At 47.3% G+C, this 19,957-nt stretch overlaps 3 protein-coding genes across 6 annotated transcripts in view; 1 reads left to right on the top strand and 2 right to left on the bottom strand.

Moving 5' to 3' along the window:
* LOC142893643 (voltage-gated potassium channel KCNC1-like) overlaps window positions 1-5,988 on the bottom strand; it is a 45,757-nt gene extending 39,769 nt beyond the window's left edge. Inside the window, exon 1 of one of the 2 annotated variants that reach the window (XM_076034432.1) lies at window positions 5,540-5,988. The gene's annotated coding sequence lies outside the window, so the exon portion shown is untranslated. The remainder of the gene's footprint in view (window positions 1-5,539) is intronic. The other variant, XM_076034433.1, reaches the window with a different exon arrangement.
* A 6,942-nt stretch (window positions 5,989-12,930) lies between these two features.
* Window positions 12,931-16,366, bottom strand: rexo4 (REX4 homolog, 3'-5' exonuclease). Its single transcript, XM_076034396.1, has 8 exons — window positions 15,871-16,366; window positions 15,412-15,749; window positions 15,186-15,335; window positions 14,209-14,402; window positions 14,023-14,111; window positions 13,859-13,933; window positions 13,702-13,776; window positions 12,931-13,571 (listed from the first exon to the last, which is right to left on the bottom strand). Exons 1-8 carry the CDS (start codon window positions 16,105-16,107, stop codon window positions 13,416-13,418), a joined length of 1,314 nt encoding a protein of 437 aa, XP_075890511.1. The 5' UTR covers window positions 16,108-16,366; the 3' UTR covers window positions 12,931-13,415.
* On the top strand, window positions 13,799-18,453 carry pigp (phosphatidylinositol glycan anchor biosynthesis, class P). Of its 3 annotated transcripts, none has more exons than XM_076034403.1 (5): window positions 13,799-13,823; window positions 16,828-16,912; window positions 17,073-17,145; window positions 17,252-17,370; window positions 17,503-18,453. In XM_076034403.1, the coding sequence occupies exons 2-5, from the start codon at window positions 16,831-16,833 to the stop codon at window positions 17,655-17,657; spliced, it is 429 nt and encodes a 142-aa protein (XP_075890518.1). In that variant the 5' UTR covers window positions 13,799-13,823; window positions 16,828-16,830; the 3' UTR covers window positions 17,658-18,453. The 3 variants fall into 3 exon arrangements, with proteins under 3 accessions (XP_075890518.1, XP_075890516.1, XP_075890517.1); XM_076034401.1 differs by lacking the exon at window positions 13,799-13,823 and adding an exon at window positions 16,576-16,700; XM_076034402.1 differs by lacking the exon at window positions 13,799-13,823 and adding an exon at window positions 16,626-16,715.
* Window positions 18,454-19,957: the final 1,504 nt, after the last annotated feature.

The raw sequence follows: 19,957 nt of genomic DNA, 5'->3' as shown, positions 1-19,957 counted from the left end.
CGCGGCGAGGTTATTGATTCCCCAATTCCAACTGAGAGTCTTTGGAGTGCATTAAAAACAAATTTGGTGGTTGATTGGAAGCCAACACTGTTTTCAGTTTACTCTGACATACTGACGTAGTTAGTTTGTTTAAAAAACATGGGGCTAACTTGTGCAAGAAGAGGCAGGATCGCTTAATCTGACCGTCTTCCGAGGTTGCCGGTTAAATGCTTAACGGGGGCATTAAAACTCAGCGTATCTCTTTAAGAACAAAGCAAACAAATAAAGACGAGAAGAGAAGAGAAGAGAAGGGACCAGCACGAGTGTAACATGACGAGCTGTGCAGCTCTGCCGGTTGGGCATCAGGTGCAAAATGTTGCAGGGAAGCACACAGAGGGGATTGGGGTAAAAGAAAAACAGACATGGAGAAAAAAATGGCACGAAAAAAAACTGACTGCACAGCAGGAGAAGAGCAGAACCCAGAACCACCCCCCCACACACACACACACACACACACTCCCCCACTACCACCACCACCACCACCACCTCTCCCTCTGACTCTCTGCTGCAGCATTTCCTGCCTCAGCCACCATGTCCTGCGCCAACCTGCTAGCACTGCCTCACCACTGCACACACCCGCACACACACACACGCGCGAGGGGGCGGGGGGGGGGCAGAATCACAGAAGCTGTAGGGGACGAAGGAATGAGCGCGCACGTTCACCTGGCCGCGATCGAGCAGGCGTTTACAGGTTCGATGGCGCCAAAGCTCCGAGGAGCAGAGGACGATTGTGCAGCGCGGAGAGAGAAAAGGAATGGAGCGCACACGGCGGCTTGCGGGTAAACAGGCAGAGCACTGACACTAATATATATTAGCAGAAACACTGCAGCAAGGGGGGGGCTGGGGGGGGAGCACAGGATTATGGGATGCATTGAATGTGAGGTATACCAGCAGCCAGTTACCAGGGGGAGGGAAGGAGGAGTAGAGTGGCGCTGGGGAGGTGGGGAAGAGGGAGGGAGGGAGAGAGAGAGAGAGAGAGAGAGAGAGAGAGAGGCAGGGGAGGATTTTTTTGGAGGTGCTGACTGTGCGGAACAGGCTCAGCAGTTGGCTGGAAAAACAAAACAAAACAAAAAAAAACCTTCACCCCAATCACAGAGTGAAGGAGGGAGGAGAGGGGAAGGAAATCAGATAGAGGGTGAGGGAGGCGTGGGGGGAGGCGGGAGAGGCAGGGGGGCGGGGGGGTGCGTGCAAAATGGGTTGAAGAGGAAAGAGGACAGCACCTGAGAGGTGCGTGTGTGTGTGTGTGTGTGTGTGTGTGTGTGTGTGTGTGTGTGTGTGTGTGTGTGTGAGTGAGTGACTGTGTGTGTGGTGTGGTTGTGGGAAGGGGAGGGGGAGGAGGGAAATGGGGGAGGGGTCAATACCAAAGCAGTGGAAGGAGGGAGGGAGGGAGGGAGGGAGGAATGGAGGCGAGAGCGAGGACTGAAAACAAGGCAAGCTGCTGCTGAGCGTGAACGGAAAGTGTACCTGTGAAGAAAAGGAGAGCTGCACATCAGCCCAGCGTGTGTGTGAGAGAAAGAGAGAGAGAGAGTGAGAGAGAGAAAGAGAGAGAGAGAGAGAGAGAGAGAGAGAGAGAGAGAAGGCAAGTGTGCGAACGACGTATGTGTTTCTGGTTTGCAGTCACCATCAGAGGATGTAACCACCAGGCTTCACGCTGTTCCACCCACCTCGCCTCCCTCCCTCCCTCCCTCCCTCCCTCCTCCCTGTCCCCTCCCACCCCTCCGCCGTGCTCTCGCTGCCTGGTCCTGAGGAGACACCAACAGGAGGAAACGGGGCACTGCAGCGCGGTAGAAGCTCTGCGGTCACCTCCCCTTTTAGTGCGGTGTCAAACCACATGAACAAACCCTCCCTCCCCACCCCCTCCCTCCCCCCTGACACAGTCGTCACTGCACCACATGGTGCAGCTCAGCCAGGGCAGCGAGAGCCGCATCAGACTTGGGCAAGTTTATGGGCGACGGCGGCTGTTATTTCAGTGGCAGACGAGGAGAAAAGAATGGAAGATGATGATGTCAATTTGAATCAATAGAGGGGAGAGGAGGAGTCATTATGCAGGGGGAGAGAGAGAGAGAGAGAGAGAGAAACAGACAGAGAGAGAGAGAGAGAGAGAGAGAGAGACGGACCGATGCCACGCAATGATGGTCTATGGAGCTCCGAGACGGCCAGCATACACAGAGGAAAGGTGGTGGTGGTGGAGTATGTGTGTGTGTGTGTGTGTGTGTGTGTGTGTGTGGGGGGGGGGGGGGGGGGGGGGTAATCACTGCTCACCAGCAGCCAAGTCCCAAAACATGAATGAATGAGCCGATCAATTAAGCAGGCAAAGAGGAAAAATCTACCACAGGCAGCTCTTCTACTCGGCAACACCAGCTGGGAGACCTCCAGGGGGCGCTGACCAATCCACACACACTGCAGCAGCAACACCCCCACGGGGGTCTTCAGCCATGTGCATATTGGTCGATCAAGCCTTCCACTAGCACACACACGCACATACACACACACACGCACATACACACACCGTGCTGCTAGGAGGTACCGCTGCTTCACCCCTCAAGCTCACTTTTGTCTGAGCGGTGGGGGGAAAAAAAAGCATACACTCCTGGTTTTCTCCATTTAGCTGCTGGAGATGATTTATACATAAGGCCATTTGAAGGAATAGACTGGCCTGTAACAGAGCTCTGGAAACTCAGCCAGTGTCCATGTCTGCAATCCGCCCTGCCAACGGGAGCATAAACGTTGGCATTTTTTGTTTTTTCTCACTGGGCATGGACAGAGCCTTCCCTCCGGCTGGGGATTTGAACGTATGGCGAAGGGTCGAGACGGAGGAGGCAGATGTATAAAGCAGAGCGCCTCCTCCATGAGCCGTTGATTGGCAGAGGTCAGAAAAATCCTGAAACAGCAGCGAGGGGCAGGCGGAGGAAACCGCCCTGGGATAGAGTGTCATGTCGGGAAGAGGAACTCTATTTCTGGACCCGGGGTGAATCTGAGCTAATATCCCTCAGAACTCGGCCCAACAACACGGACGGACACGCACACACTCGCACCTCCATTTCTGTCGTAGGTCGTTTAAACCCTCTGCAGCTAATTAATGGCGCTGGCCTTCCTGCGTGATTAGGGTCGTAGCGGTGCAGCACGGGTCAGACTGACCCGCCGGACGAGGGAAGACGTATTACTGCGCTGACTCCCGTGAACTGTGAACCGGGAACAGCAAATCAGACATGAGGGGGGTCGCAGATTAGCTGCTGAAGTTCAAGGTAGAGGAAGAAGACCGGGGCCGGGGAGGGGGGGGGGGGGGGTGCTGTAGAGCAGGAAAAGGGAGGCGATGATGGAAGGCGGCGGGAGCGGAGAGACGTAGCGTGAAAGGGCCGAGATTAGCGGCGCGAGCTAAAGGACGGACGGCGTGCGGAGAGGTCCGGCATGCAGGTGTGAAGAGGGAAAGAATCAGCAGGGCCGAGGGAAGGAGGAGAGGAGGAGGGGAGGAGGGGTCAGAGGCTGGGAAGACACACACACACACAGTCGCACAAACACACGCACACACGCACACTGCCAGAACACGACAGATGTGTAATTCAATCACGGCCTCAAAATAGATTTATTCCCCCTTGTTGCTCGACGAGCAGCAGCAGCCCTGCTTCTCTTCCAGCCCCGCCGTCGTCATGGTCCTCCAGCAGCCACTGACAGCTGCAGCGCTGCCTGCCGTCCATCCCTGTGTGTGTGTGTGTGTGTGTGTGTGTGTGGAGACGGGTCGCCCTCGTTACATTTCATCTTTTTTTTTCTTGGGGAGGGGGTCTATAATCGAAGAGAAGAGAAGGGAGGAGGAGGTGGAGGTGGGAGGGAGGTGGAGGAGGGAGGGAGGTGGGACTGGGGGTTCTGGGGGGGTTACCCCGAAATCTAAAAATAGCACCGGCTGTAGATTTATAATGCAGGGATGGAAAGAAGAGGGGTGGGGGGGAAGAGAAGACGGGAGGAGCAGGGAGGGTGTAAATGGACGAGGAGGAGGAGGAGAGACGGCGCTTCCCGTGGGGGCGGAGGGGGTGGGGGGGGTAGGAAGAGGAGCGACGGCGGAGCCAGTTGGCAGGCGGGAAGGTGGTGACGGAGACGGGGAGCGATGTGCGAGGAGGGAGGAGAGGCTCGCACTGGGAAGCGAGAAAAGGGGAGAAGGAGGAGAGAGAGGCGTTACGAAACTGGAGACCTCGCGTGTTTGAGATGCAGCGGAATGTTGGGGGGGGCGTGGGGGGGGGGGATGTGGTGGTGAGGTGAGGCAGTGCTGGGGGGGGGGGGGTAGTGCTACAGAGTTGGAGCAAGAATACGTCTAGACGTTTAACTGCCTCCCCTTCAACATGCACACTCTCTCTCTCTCTCTCTCTCTCTCTCTCTCTCTCTCTCTCTCTCTCTCTCCTCACACCTTGACTTCCTGGATCAGATCTGAGAGCAGCTCTGTCCTCCCTGTGGTTCTGCATCGCTGCCTCCCACCATCACCACCACCACCCAGATCCTCTGTCCTTCCATCTCCTCGTGCCAACCCCACCGCCCCCCAACCCCAACACACGCACACACACACACCTCTCCTCCTGCCTCGTGCGCCTTCTCCCTCTCCGTCCTCCTCCTCCTCCTAGAATGCTTCCATTATCAAACCTCCATTTCAGGCCTTGACATTTTACCCCGCGCCGCCGCGCCGCCACACCGCCGCAGGAACACACGCAGACGAACCCCACGGGCACTGACACAGACACACACACACACTCTCTCTCTCTCTCTCTCGCTTTCTCATGCGCGCGCGCAGACAAACACGCACTGAAGGCACATGCGAGCAGGACGGAAAACACACATGCAGACAAATGCACAAACACACGGTAGCCTTTACGCAGACAGACACAAACACACGCGCACGGTGAGAGCGAGCGAGAGAGAAATGATGCTGAGAGGAATGCGCGCACGCACACACCCACATTCCCCTCTGAGGCATGAGGCTGCTCTGATCTAGGTGTAGATGGGGAAACACCCACCATTTGTGCAATGATGAAAGTCGGAATTCATCGTTATTTATTTATTTGGGTTTGTTTTTTTTTAATAGACGGGCAACAGATTTTCTTTTGTTTAAGGCGTGGAAGTAGCGGAGACAGTCCAAGTTCTGTACTATCAGGGCGACAGCGGCTCTGAATCGAAATTTAAAACACAATTAAAGGAACGGCGAGTCCAATTTTGTCACATTTTTATCCTTCCACATTTTTTTTTTTTTTTTTTTTTTGATCCAATGGTTAACAACGGGGGGGGGGAGATGAACGAGGCAAATTCGCAGTGATTGCCGATAAAAAGCGATACTTGTTGAATGTGGGTCGATACAGACGCTGCATTTATTTGACTTCCTCCCCTTTTGTTCGCCCTGTCACACCAATATAAAACACCGGCCACTACAGAAGCTCTACACGGAGACGGATAAACGAAGAATAAAGCCACCAAAAATACAGACATGAATATATAGATATACACAGACACGGTCAATACTCACTTGGTTCGGGTTCGTTTCGAGTGCGCGCAGGAACACGCACATCAAGCTTTAAGAGATCAATCGAAATGTAGTTTTCTCTGCTATATCGCCCTTTCTCACGATTTCAGAGAGGCTCCAGTTTCTCGCAGGCATTCGGCTGATTCTTTTTTCCCCCCACTACCCTCCTAATGTTTTGGGGTGTTTTTGTTGCGTCTACGTTTACTCGCCCTTCCTTCCTGATTTCTACCGGATGATCAACACGGGATTGCGCGCGGGTGTCGCTGGAGAATCTCGTTTAGACGAGATTTTTTTTTTTTTTTTTTTTTTCCTTAGGCAGCAGCAGCAGCAACAGCGGTCGTGGCGGCGTTATTGCCGAATGTTACTTCAAGCTTATGGTCATGCTGATGACGGCGAGCGGAGGGAGGATGAAGTCTTTCGGGTGGAAATGAAGCAGGAATCCCTCTGGGGGGGGGGAACTGTCAGCTTCTAAAAAAAAAAATTCTCTCTCTTCTCTCTTCTCCCACCTTGTGTCCCTTCGGTCTCAGAGCGCCTCTCCCACCTCCTTTGTTATTTGTAAAACAAAAACCAAAAAAATAATAATGATGAAAAACGAGGGGAAGGAATTGGCAACCTCTGTCACAGTGTCTCTCCCTACTCGCTTCCAGGGTGTAGCGACCATTCAAGCTCTTCCTCTCGTCTCCCCCCTTCTGCCAAATGTTTCAATGGAGCTCGCAGCCTGATGGAGAGACACCTTCTCCTGCCTTCTCGCTCGTCTTTTCCCCCCACCTTCCCTCAGCTTCTCTCTTTCCCCCGTCTCTCTCCCTGTTCCTGTGGAGGAGCGTCACCTTCCCCAGCACTATATTTTCCCTCTTCCCGTCTTGTCTTCCTTTCTTTCTTGCTGTCTCTTCCTTTCCCTCCTCTCTCCCTTCTCAGACGATACATGTGGGCGGATTAGAGAACAAGACGGAGGGGTGGGAGGACCCTGGTAAACACAGAGGCTAATTTCCCATATGGCTCCTGAACTTCATAAATAGAGGGGGGGGGGGGGGCACGTGTGCAGGGGGCTTTGTATGTACGTATGCATGCGTGTGTGTGTACGTGTACACAAAGATTTGTGCTTTAATAATTTCCATCTCTTTAATCGCTTCATTTTTCTCTCCCTCCTCCCATCCAACTTGCCTACATCGCCGCCTCACACACTCGCTCCTGCGCTGGATGGACACGCACACACAAACACCATTTTGTCTACAGGTTCCCAAGCCTTGACTCCGGCTGGTGGCTGACATCAGCAGTCACGTGGTTGCACAGATGCAGGTGGGCAAGAAGACGGGGAGGACGGAGGGATGAATTCAGTCATCTTTTAATGTTTTTAATTGTAAAACTTTTTTTTTTTTTTTTAATGGATGCAGAGTTTTCACAGGCCGATAGCATATTTTTGTTGCATTTCTTTTTTGGTTGTTGTTGAAATGAGCCGTTACTGGGATGCTGCTGCTTACTGTACGATTAGGAATGTGGCCGGTGCACTTATGGACAGGAAACTCATCGAACTTGGTCCTCATAAAAATTACAACAGCAGTATGGGCAGTCAGGCCAGAAGGCCGCCACGGCTTGTCTTTGCCTGCAGCATTTTCCCTTGACCACAAAATGTTCCTGTGAGAGCAAAGTGCACGCAGGAAGTGGAAGAGTATAAGCGGAGTGAGCGTGAGGTGAGAGGAGATTTTCTTTTTCTTTAACAGAGTATTTGGAGGCGGCGTCATAGAGATTATGGCAATGTTAAATAGTTGAAGTTTTAAATGCAAGTGGTTCCTTGAAAACAGGGGAGGAAAGCATAAATTGGGTCATTTTTTCTCCAAATGTTCAACGTGCAAAAATTCTGTCGGCTTGCTTGCTCGCTGCTTTTTAGAACACATTACGAGCTGAACGAAAGAAACAAACACAATTTGTTTTTGCAGCTCAGAATTAAACATCTGGGCGACACGGTGGCGCAGTGGTTAGCGCTGCTGCCTCACAGCAAGAAGGTCGTGGGTTTGATTCCGGGGCTCAGGCCTGGGACCTTTCTGTGTGGAGTTTGCATGTTCTCCCTGTGTCTGTGTGGGTTCTCTCCGAGTTCTCCGGCTTCCTCCCACACTCCAAAAACATGCATGTGAGGTCACTTGAACACTCTGAAATTGTCCGTAGGTGTGCATGTGAGTGCGGATGGTTGTTTGTTTCTATGTGGCCCTGCGATGAACTGGCGACTTGTCCAGGGTGTCACCCTGCCTTCGCCCTAAGACAGCTGGGATAGGCTCCAGCAGACCCCTGTGACCCTGAGCTCAGGAAGAAGTGGGTATAGAAAATGAATGAATGAATGAAACATCTGATGGAGTGTACCATCCTGTCTGATGTTCACTTAGAAAGTCACACCTTGCATAACTACCAAGCAAGGAGTTGTTGCCAGTGTGGACGACTCTGCAGCAGTGTTGACTGCATATTTCCTCAATGTGCATTTGGTGATATGAGCATGTTAATGCACTTGAAATTCCTTTATTGATTCAAAGCACCCAGTGTTAGAAGTGGGAGTTAATTGCACCTCAAAGTAAAACAACATACTTGCTTGTGCCTACATTTAGCAGTTAGCTATTACTGGTGAGCATGTTGGGATGCAATTGTTTGCAAACAAAACTGCCATAGAGTTTTGATTCCTAGGTTAAAACGTTTCAATGCACCAACACCTGCCATATTCCAAAGTGTGTGAAAGCCAAAAACAAAAACAATTTACCAATCAAACTAATTAAGTCTCACCCACTGGGTGCAGTCAGTGTCTTACTACCCAAAGAGCCTGACTTCACGCTACACTAAGTCCCTGCGATCTTATGTCTGTCAGGAACATATAAACATCAAGATGGATGGACAACTTTGGTGTCAGAGACTCAGGACAGAAATTTCACAACATTAGCAAAGGAGGTTCCACATAACCTGATTTCAAAGTTCAGCTAAATGTGAATCATGTCCCAGAGATCAACGAAGCAACATCTTTCTTTCTATGAAAACGAACTAGCCTACACAGTTCAAAACATTACACATTGAATTTTTAAAAGTGACGGTCCAATCACGTACCGGTCGTCAAGGAAACATTGCTTTTCAATCCTTGGCCGGAAGCCGTCCGCAAGCAGGTAGCTGATGGTGTTTTCTTTCGCTTTAACTTGAGCCAGTCTTCGGAGTGAATATTAGTCAACATAGTGGTCTCTCAGCGGCAGAAGGGCGCAGCGCTCATGCATAAGGAAGTAGCGAGCAGCAGACCTGGCGAGACAACGTGCGGTCAAAGGAAGGTCCTCCAGCACTGGCAAATAAAAAAATATATATAAAAACACTGAAATGATGTCCACTGTCTCAACGGTTGACCGTCATTTCCAAGTAAACACTGTGCAGGTGGAAAAAGGGAACAAACACGCAAGAGAAGTGGGAAAAACTGCATTGGCCTGAGTGTTTACCTCCGCCTGGCTCTGTGTGTTTACACTGAGGGGTTCTGCGATGCAGGCTGGAGCACTTTGTGCTCCACTGGCCTTGAGGACGCAAAGACTGACAATGAGAAACTGGCGGTTCGATAATCTGTATCGATGTTGTCCATCACTAATTGCAGCGACTTGGTGGGCAGGAGATGAAAAATGGCACCTCAAAAAGATGAAGCCCGGTGTGATCTTTGGGTCTGTAACATATTTTATCAGCAGGAGGCAGCTGCACGCAGGCAGAATCCAGGTTCTGCTAGAAGAACTGCAGCCAACGCTGATTTGGCTGTAATTACTCAATTAGAACCGACAGGGGGGGTTAGGGAGATTTAAAAAAAGAAAAGAAAAGACATGCATGTGAAAGCATTCCTAAGAGGAGGTAAAAACAAGTGGATCAACAGAGGATACAAGTTTTTGTTTTTTTTTAAATGAAGAAATTTGTTTCTATTCTAATTGAATCTTTGTGTTCTGTTCTGCTTATCTGCATGCGGTGGAGATGTGGAGACACACAGGAAATACATGTAGGGATGATAACTGCATGAGATAAACATTGTGCCATTTCCGACTGATCACATGTCTGAACAATAAAGCAGTTTTTGATAAATGTTCTTCTGTGTTGTGATTTGTGACAATACATGTTTGATTAATGAGTAGTCATTTTTGAAGTAAAAATGTAAGTCATTCTTTCTGATGTTTTATATTTGAACTTAAACCAGGGAAAGAGGGGCACTTCATTATAATGCCAGAAATGTTTTTGAAAATGCCAAATTCTCTGTAAGTAATTTCAAAATCACACAAAATACCTTTGTTTTTAACTGAATTCTATTCACGAGGCAGACAGATTCAGACTTTATTGCTTTCACAGTAAAAGCGAAAACCCCTCAGTAGTTCTGGAAAGCAGTACCCTTTGTGATGTCACAAAGACTAATGCTACCTTTCCTTGGTCTGTAACAACCCAGCCAGCTTGGTCCTATTGTTTGAGCCCCCTGAGGAGACCATGATTATATATAAAAAATAAAATAAAAAAAAGCTAGAAAAATTGGCAAAATATGGAACCTTTAAAACTGAAAAAAAACATTTTCCAAGACAGCCTAGAAAACTGCACCCTTTGGATGTGATACTCATGTCACAGTACTCCAAATAATTCAGTAGTTCAATAATTGATTGCATCCAAGAGCAGCACAGAGTTCGCTCATATGAAGGGCAGCAAAGGAAGGCAGCAACTCCTCCGCAGCACCCTCCACCCCCACGCAGGGACTTAGTCAACTATATGGCACCAAAGGGAGCAGAGGCCTCACCCTCAGGTGCCATTTCAGGGTTGGTGCTATTTAAGGTGAGATTCGGAACATTATCTTAGGGACAAGTGGGCGTGTCAGTCTTTAGTAGACGGAATGTTGCTGAACTTCAAAGCCTCATCACAGACTGTGACCTAAGAAGTCGGCGTTTACGTTGGAATTCTAGAACGCCGCCATTATAAAAGCAGTACTGCGGCGCACAGCACTCCAGTCACCATCAAAGCAGCGGAAGAAAGAGTCGTCTGTTGGCAGGGGATGGACGAGGAGTTGCTGCTGAAGAACATTGGAGATGACAGGTCAACCTGGTGCCTCCATGCCTCAACTTGGTATGTGGCTAATAAAAAGGTTAGTGAGTTGTACTGTTATCTTTTACAGGAGGATTTTTAAAAGCCACATTATGTTGCAGAGATTGGAGACTCGAGTCGGAAATTTGAGGATGTGAGACTTGCTTGATTTACTGATGACTTGGTCTTCATGACTTGAGACAGATTACTTGAAAGGACTTGACTTTTTTTTTTTTAAATGCATTTTTGCAACTTTTTTTTTTTTAGATTATGTTAGAAAATGTGTTTTATTTTGAAACATATTCAGGTGATTTTACAGTGCAACGCAGGCTGCACGCAGACCAACAGCGATTCAACACCTTAGCAGTAGTCATGGAGGCGGCTAGACCAGGAATAATCCAATTTGGGTTTAAGGATTATGTTGTCGAGGAAGCTCTAAAGAAGAGAACAGAAGTATGCAAGGTCCGCAGCTCAAAATCAGTAACACAACCACCACAACTTAATCCGTCACTACAAAACCCACAAAGTAAGGTAAGCTAGGTAAATGCGCCTTCTTCGCTAACTGTTAGGGCGGCTAGAAAGCTAACATTTGCTAATACGAACATAGATTGAATTTAGCGTGGCTAGAAAGCAAGTAAGACATGTCTTCTCAATAAAATGCCCAATAAACATGTCTTTAGCTAACTTATTGGCTGTTCAAATTGGTCAAACGTTAGCTAGAAAGCTAATCGAGTCACTTGCTCGATTCTCACCTCAGTAACTTGAGACTTGCACATGTGCGACTTACTCCCACCTCTGTTACGTAGTTTTCTGTCTGTTTCAAAACTCTGGGATTCACTGACTTGTACTGGCCAGGTAGGTACGAGCCGTTGAAGTTGCTGTGTCGCTGTGAGTTGCTGCGAGAGGCGGCTAACAGTTACTTTCTTCACTGCGCCGTCTTCGGAGGAACCGCGTGTCAAAAACGGCTGTTTTCCGTGGAAGAAGCTGTTCAGGCGCCGGCGGATAGAAGACCGGGTCTCCAGGGCTCCATCAGCCGGCTAAGGCGCGTTGACGACTAGAAAATAAAATGTAAAGTGTTTCTTATCCATTGATCATTTTGAAATTGACACGCAGCATTAGTAACGTGATTTTAACAAGATGATCTCAGTGACGCAGGGAAGGACAGTGCATTTGAAACAAATAAATGTTTTGGTTTGTTTGGTTTTTTTTACTGATACTTTATTTCTGGAGTACATCCTTGTTAAGATGTTTGTTTTGTTTTGTTTCATTTTAGCTTCAATAGATCCCTCTGGCTGCTACACCTGTTGAATATTATTTTCATTAACACTAAAAGTACTTATTCTTGTTCGTATTTTTGTCGTCTAAAATGTTCTCATGTACGCAGCTGCTTCTGCCTAAAAATCTTAAACTGCATTTCCTTGGTTTCTTTTTAAATATTCATCCTTGAACAGCTGCCATTAGTATTTATTATTTATCAGCGTTAAAGGTCCCTGCGCTCTCCCAACTCACCGTGATCATCACTTTAGACTTCAGGCTCTAAATCCCCTGCAAGGGTCTGACTTCGATCCTTTGACAACAGAATCATGTGCAGTCGTGTGCGTTTTGAGAAAATTGGCGAAACGTTGTTGGGATTTTGGACATTGTATTGCCACTAGGAGGAGACAAAAGGGCGACCAACGAGCCGCACACGGGCCGTCTTTCACCGATCACCTTGCAGTCGCATCCAACTGTGCTGTGGTTCGTCAGCCCGGACAATGTGACATGTGAGCAGGTCTGCGAGATTGAAGGTGCAGGTTCACAGCGCCGCTTCTCGTCTGCCGTCACAACATCACGCCAGGCCTAATTTAGAGCCTGGAGACTGCACATCAAGGGCAACACAGTCATTCCAGCAGACACACACACACACACACACACACACACACACACGTGTGATCGCAATTCCACGCCAATTGCAGGAAACATCAGATTCAGTTGAGCGTGAGGTTGCGGGAGATGCTGCAGGATTTCATCAGGACGGAATGTTTCTGATACTGCAGGAGCAGTTATTGTCATTTTCAGATCTGTGTTTTTCATCCCAGACTATAGTAGAGCAGATTCACATTCAACTCAAGACTTCGCCCTCTGTTTACAACTCTGATTGTAAACAGCTTTTTTTTAACTGACAATAGTGTTACTTGCATTTACCCTCTAACAAAAGGATACATTTAATTAGTAAATAAATGAATAATAGTTACCTGAGACCTCCAGAGTTCACTAGAGCGAGGGCAATATTGATTACAAAAATAAATATAAGCATAAAAATCTAAAACCTGGCAATTTTCTCCCTTCATCAGTGGAAACCACTGAAATTATTTTAAGTGAGATTAAAGCAACATCACTTTATTTGTCCAGATTTCATTCGAGAGATCCAGCAATGCATGAATATGTATATATTTTATATAACAGTTTTGTAAGACAATTGGGTTAAGGCTCCAATAAACCAAGCGATGACAGTCCCACAATCTGAACATTTGAATAAAACCTGAACTCTCAGGAGGGCGTCAGATGTTTCACGCTGGAAACACCTGTTTCTGACAGCTGGGAATAACATATTGTGAGCCAGGAAGAGACGTAATTAAGAGGAGAAACTGCCCAAAGGGAATAAACGTAAACAGTCTTAAACGTTTCACTTAAAAAACAAAAGTCCCAACCTTTCACAATCGTTTGGGTTTTTTTGACACGTTATGACTACAAAGGGCTCGTCTACAACCATAAAACATCTCCTGGCTGTTTAGCAGTTCATGAACAAACCAAAAACTCTCCCTCTCCTGCTCCAGGTCACGCTTCAGTTTTATTATCCTGCGAGCTTCTTCTTGTTCCTGGGAGGCTTTGGTTTTCTCTTCTCTCTTTTCATCTCCAAGTCTTTGTCCTTTTTACTTGTTTTAATCTCTGCTTCCCACTGTTTTTTCACCATTGTGTAGAGCCTCATGGTGGCCTGTGCATCCTGGACCTGAGGACGAGAGGGAGGCACATAATCCAATATCATTTGTGTTGTGAGAGCATAACGTTTTTCCTTTTTTAAAAAAAGAACAAACGAAATAATAACCAGGTGACATATGTTTAACGTGTTGATGACTTACCGATGAATGTTCTCCCTGTTGGACTTTTACATTCAGTATTTCTTTGCAGAGAACTTTCAGTGACGGTCGTCCAGACTGGAAAGACAAACAGAAAAATAAAATAAATTGCAAAAACTAATTTGGTGAGTTTGGACGGGTCGGACTGAACATAACATACCTTCACAGCCTTTTTAAAGGGCTTGTACTTCTGAGTGTCTCGTATTTTCTTTTTCGGATGATCCAAGAGCAAAATCTGAAAAGGGATTTTATTACTTTACCAGCGTTTGCATTGATTTTTGTAAATGAAATGTTTCGCGATATCCTCCATTATTTTCAAACTACCTTTAAGTCATTGTGGATGGCGTGTCCCACCACTAATCTGCCTTTCAAAATGTCTGCAACCTCCTTCTGCACCGTCCGTACATCCTCCCCTGCAGTCACGCAAACACACGGCGATGAGAAACTCGCACATTTAACGAAGGCAGTTTGTCATCTTCGCGGGTCTCCAGCTGCTTTTTGTTGTCTCACCATCTTTGATATCCGCTGGTCGAATGCCGCTGACGGCCGTCCTGTAGTCCGTCACCCGCTCTGTGGGCTTCACAAACTTGTCGTAGATGCATTTTCCAAACTGGTTGACGAGGGACACGCGAGCCAAGATGCTGTCCTCTCCATTGTGACCCACTCCCACCATCTCGCAGTCGATGGCCACGACTTTGGTGATGCTGATGGTTGACCAACAGGGGAAATAAAAGAATTTAAAGAAGAGTTGACGATGTGGAACTGCTGTGTAAAAAGAAAGGCTTAGGCAAGAAGGCTGAGGAGACCTGGTTTGATTCTGGTTGGCAGCACTGAAGTGTCAGATCTTATCGACTCTGCCTTAAAACAGCTCCACCATCATTTTGATGAGCCTCTGACTTGTAATGAAACCTGTTCTAAAAAGAAGCCAGGCAACCAGGCATGCAGGCAGGCAAAGTTTGATGTGATGTAGTTGTCAAGCAGGCCAGTAGGCCTTCTGTGTCACAACCAATCAGTCATAAAATGAGTTTGAAACTATCGTATTACACATTTAAAAATAAATGAGAATAAATAAATGTTGCAAGTATCCATCTATCCATGTAAATTTTAATTAGCTTTGATGTCCATTGCCTGTGACGGTTCTCAGTCATCCAGGTCATCATACACGAGTTTCAGGGGCTAGGGGGGTAGACAAGTGGAGTCGGTTCCCCTCTCAAAGTTTTACATCCAGTGGAAGCAGCAGCTGATTCACATTTGTATTAAAGCCGATTGATGTCTAACTTCTAAATACTTACAGTAAGTACATCGTAACAAGCTTTTTGAGAAGCCATTATATGGTTTTGGATGTATTAAAAGCTAACCCCATCGTCTCATAGCCAGCGAACTTTGCCCCAATCAGTCTAACGTAAAGCTACCGGGAGGACCAACACCTGAGGAGTGTGATCATCTGCTGTGCTGTGCAGTGATGGTGGGTCTCTGTGATCGCTCACCCTTCAAAGGCTTTCTCCTTGACCAGAGCACTCTCCGTGGAGTTGTCCTTCTTCTGAGTGCCCTGCTTCCTCCTCATGATCTCGGCCGCCTCTGCTCCGATTGCCAACTCGATGTCATCAGGGTCTACGTCGTCAAACCAGAGATCATCCCTACGGTGGCGCAGGGACAATGTTAGTTTTAGATAACGCAGTTTAAGATAATCCACAATTTCCACTTTCCACTCACTCTGTGGGTTTTGTGTCTTCGACGACATCCTTCTTCATCTTCTTGGCTTTGTGCTCACTCACTGACATCCCACCGTCCTTCTTCCTTTTCGGAGCATCAGACTGATTCGTCTTCGAGACACTGGGGACCTTCGGATTCATCTGAGTGTCCTGTGGGCGCACCTTGGCTGGAACTGATTTGCCCTTTGCTTTCTTCTCATTGTTGAGCTGTCCTGAACTGACAGCGTTCTTTGAAGAAACTTTGGAGGAATTTTCTTTCACCCCAGTTTTCTGGAGGGTGCCATTCTGACGCTGTGGAGGCTCAGGCTGCTTCTTCTCAGGCTGACTGACCTTGAGGATCTGTGGAGTTAAGCCAACAATTTATGGTTTTAGTTTAGAAAACATGAACGAACACGACAAACAGGAGTTGCATGACAAGTTAATCAAAGCAGCTCTGACAGTGAGAGATCAATTCAATCACCTCTTGTAGCTTTTTCCAGTTAGCGGAGAACTGCTGGCCATCCGTCGGGGGCACCAGTTTATCGGGTTTCTTTGCTGTTTTTTCCACGGTAGGGGACTTTTTCTTCTGATATTTCTCCACCATCCACCGTTTCCTTTTCTGCTTGGCAGTATTGTTTTGCTGTGCAGAATCGGGTTGTTGTGGTTGTGTGGTGGAGGTGTTCTTCTTCTTTGCCTTCGCCTCCGACATTATGACCATAGTGGAAAACGTCTCCAAGTCTGAAGACTCCACTCCTGTTTTCAGCCACGCTGGGGAAGTCAGTTGGCACCGCAGAACATTTGACAGCGCGAAAAGTAATAAATTCTTGCCAAAACGTGTTTCCAGGACGGATGAAAGTATTTCTGCAGCATCAAGTTGGATAATAACTTTGTTTCATGCCTTGATATCTCAGAAGAATCTATCAGTAGCGCCTGATGGCTGGAACCATGCTGGAATGTGTATTTCCGTTATGTGCATCTGTTAAGTGTCTCCGGAGGAAACGCCAACCTCTTAAGATTATTTCGGGTTTTTTAAAGTTAGAATAACATAGGGCGTGAAAAGAGTGCAGCTAATAGGAAGTACATAACTGTAAATATAAATTTATTAAAAAAATAAATTTGAATATAAAGAATGTGAATGTGTTTTGTTTCAATATTTGCAAATGTTCTCTTTTGGGGAGGGGAATTAACTGAAAAAACGTTTCACATCGGACTCTAATACGAGCGGGACACAATATCGTCGAGAGTGCGGAAGCCATGCATCGAACAGTGCTGACGTTTTAAAGATAAATACCCTTCGTTTTTCTTTATAAGGTATAAAACAGACAGGTATGTCGCTCCATTCGTGTATAAGAAGTGTTTTATGACGCTGCATTGTTCCACTTTTGAAAGTATATCTGGATCTATCTAAAAAAATGTACGTTTCTTTTACTGTTTTCAGACCATGGTTGTAAACGGTCCTTCCCCCCTGCCCGAAAGAGCCATTTATGGATTTGTTCTCTATCTCGGCTCACAGTTTGGATTTTGTAAGTAAAATTGTAGTAGTTAGTTCTTCCACTTTTAGCTTGTTAGTAGCCTCAATGGTTTGCTTCGTTTACGTTTAAGGTAGTCTGTCAACAGTCAGCATAGAAATCCTCACCAGTTTGTTCACTCTTGTTCATCGTGTTTCCTTTTCACCCTTTACAGTTCTGTATTGCTTGTGGGCATTTGTACCAGAGGAATGGCTTCATTCAATAGGACTCACTTACTGGCCTCAAAAGTTAGTAAAAATAGATACAAATTGCAAATAAATTGCATGTTACAGGAAATAAGTGGTAACACATGAGGCGTTAAGTGTATCCATTGATTTCCTGTTATTTTTGCAGATACTGGGCCCTCGCTGTGCCAATCTATCTGCTGGTTGCCCTTGCCGTGTCATTGGTGATCCTGTTTGGAGTGAACTTGAACAACACAGCTCCGCTCGATGCCGTGGACAACATCACAGGTTGGCAGTTGGCTGGAAACAATGAAACCAAATGACAACAAATGTTTTAACAATGTCATATATACATTAGCTCTTTCTGCTATTCAGACGTCCATGTAGCTGTGGAGTTTCATATTGTTTCTCCCCTTACAGATGTGTACGCGCAAAGCCAGAGGACAAAAAGCTGCCAAACAGAGGGGATACCCAGACTGAAAGACGTGTCCATCAGTGAAATCAACAGGATATTCTATTTGTCACCAAAGCAAAAAAACAAGCACAAACTAAATTTGTCTGAAGGGGCAGAGTAATTGCAACAGTTGGAGTTTTATTATGGTATTACAGTTTACGTTGAGCTAAATGATGAGAAATGTCTTTTGTGCTTTAATTTATTTATTGACAGTGCATTCAGGCCAGAGGACGCTCTAAATGACTAAACTTACAACAGAAAAGCACTACTTTTGTTTGGTAAATGATTTCTTCATGGCTTCTGGTGCCACTATTTTAAGAACAGCAGACCATGAGTATGTGGGTTGCAACTATGAAAATGTGGCCAAATCGTCTCTGAAACAAATTGTCAATCTAACAATTCAACATTCTTAACATGTGGAAGAAACATAGATACACTGCTGTGGGATAGAATCTTATTCTACAACCAGCATTTGTCACAGTCAACAAGTTTGTGTTGACAACTCTGGCACACACCGACCGCACAGTCAAGCAGCTCAGGACTGCTGGCAGGCTCTTTCATCCACATTCCAAAGGTAGTCTCTTTCTGATAATCCCTGTTCCATGGTGAGTGTTGTGATCTTGGAATTTTATAAATGACGTAGTCAGCTTTGCGCCTCCTCCCATAAATGTGGCACCATCTAAAAGGGAAGTGAACAGGCTTGCCAACAATATGTGAGGTTCAATGCCAAAAAGCATTGTTGCGATAAATGATCTACCAAACACAAATTTACTTCATTGTTGTTCCAAGTTTATTATTATTATGATACTCCCAACCTTTTGTGATGCAGCAGATCATGTCTGTGCATGTCAAACAGCTTTTGGATGTATTTATAAAATTGCACAATTCTGTTAAATAAAGTACATTTTGTATTTGCATATATGTGAGTTGCCATATTTATATTGACACGTCAAAACAAATAAAGTCAACTTTTAAAAAGTATGATAACATTTTCACGTGCTGGGGGAAATTGGACTTGCAAAGTTTTAATTTCTGTGAGAGTGAACAGAAGAAGCGGGGGGGCACCACAAGTGAAAACCGGAATACACAAGTTGCACGCCAGTGACTTTATCATTTTTGTGTTTGGAACACACAACTATACATTTCAGTGCTAAAGCTTTGATTGTTTGTCCCGATTATTTGAATGGTTCACTAGATGGGCGACACGGTGGCACACTAAGAAGGTCATGGGTGCGAGTCTGGGGCCTTTTTGTGTGGAGTTTGCATGTTCTCCCTGTGTGGGTTATTCTCCCGTGTTATCTGGCTTCCTCCCACTGTCCAAAAACATACATGTGAGGAGAACTGGGAACTCTAAAGTGACTGTAAGTGTGTGTGTGTGTGTAAATGGTTGTCTGTCTTTGTCTCGATGTGGCACTATGATGAACTGGCAGCTTGTCCAGAGTGTCACCCTGCCTTCACCCTATAACAGCTGGGATAAACTCCAGCAGACCACCGCAACCCTGAGTGCAGGAACAACTTATTGAAAATGGAGAGACTAATGAATACACTAGTTTTAATTTATCCTCCTTTCCACTGGGTGGCGATCGCATGCAGAGCGTGGCGATGCCCAGGCGGGCACTGTCGGGGAGGAAGACGAGCGCTTCCAGGATACTTGTTATTGTTTATAGTTTCCCCACCGGTGCGTGCGGTTGCAGCGTCGCCTCTTTTCTTTTCGAGGCCGCCGAACGCAAAGCAGCAGATGGCCTACCCTCTCGCCCTGTGGCTGGCGGTGCAGGACGAGCTCGTCGCCGACGAAGAAGATGACGAACAGGGGAAAGACCGCGAGTACTGGTGCGCCTCGGGCTGCTTCGACGACTTCGACGACGCGGAGTTGGAGAAGACGTTCCACCTGAACAGAGCGTGCCTGGCGTTCATCCGCGACACCGTGCACGTGCGCATGAAGAAGCACGTGTCAAAGAGGCCCGCGCAGTCCGTGGACGCGATGCTGCAGGTGGCGCTCAGCTACTACGCCCAGGGCTTCGCCACCGTGACGCTGCTGCAGAGAGCCGGACTGGGGCAGAGCGACAACGCCACCACCATCATCAACACCGTGTCCGGGGTGATCGCCGGCATGTCCGACCAGTTCATCTCCTTCCCGACGTCACCGGACGCCAAAGCCAGCATGACGGCCAAGTTGGAGAGCATGTTCGGCGTCCCCGGCGTGCTGGGCATCCTGGCGCCGGCGCACTTCAAGATCCGCGCGTCGCCCTACGACCGGGACACGTACGGGTCCTTCCTCAACAGCCTGGGCTTCACGTCGGTGGTCAGCCAGCTCATATGCGACTACGACGGCAACGTGTTGAGCGTGGAGAAGTGCTGCAAGGGCGGCACCTGTGAGCAGGAGATGTGGAAGACCTCCTTCAAAGGGCGGGAGCTGGAGGA

Source organism: Nelusetta ayraudi, unplaced genomic scaffold (assembly GCF_046127955.1).
Source record: "Nelusetta ayraudi isolate G7.1 ecotype Tasmania unplaced genomic scaffold, CSIRO-AGI_Nayr_v1 ptg000042l, whole genome shotgun sequence".
NCBI lineage: Eukaryota > Metazoa > Chordata > Actinopteri > Tetraodontiformes > Monacanthidae > Nelusetta > Nelusetta ayraudi.
This window is presented reverse-complemented; position numbering and strand designations above follow the sequence as displayed.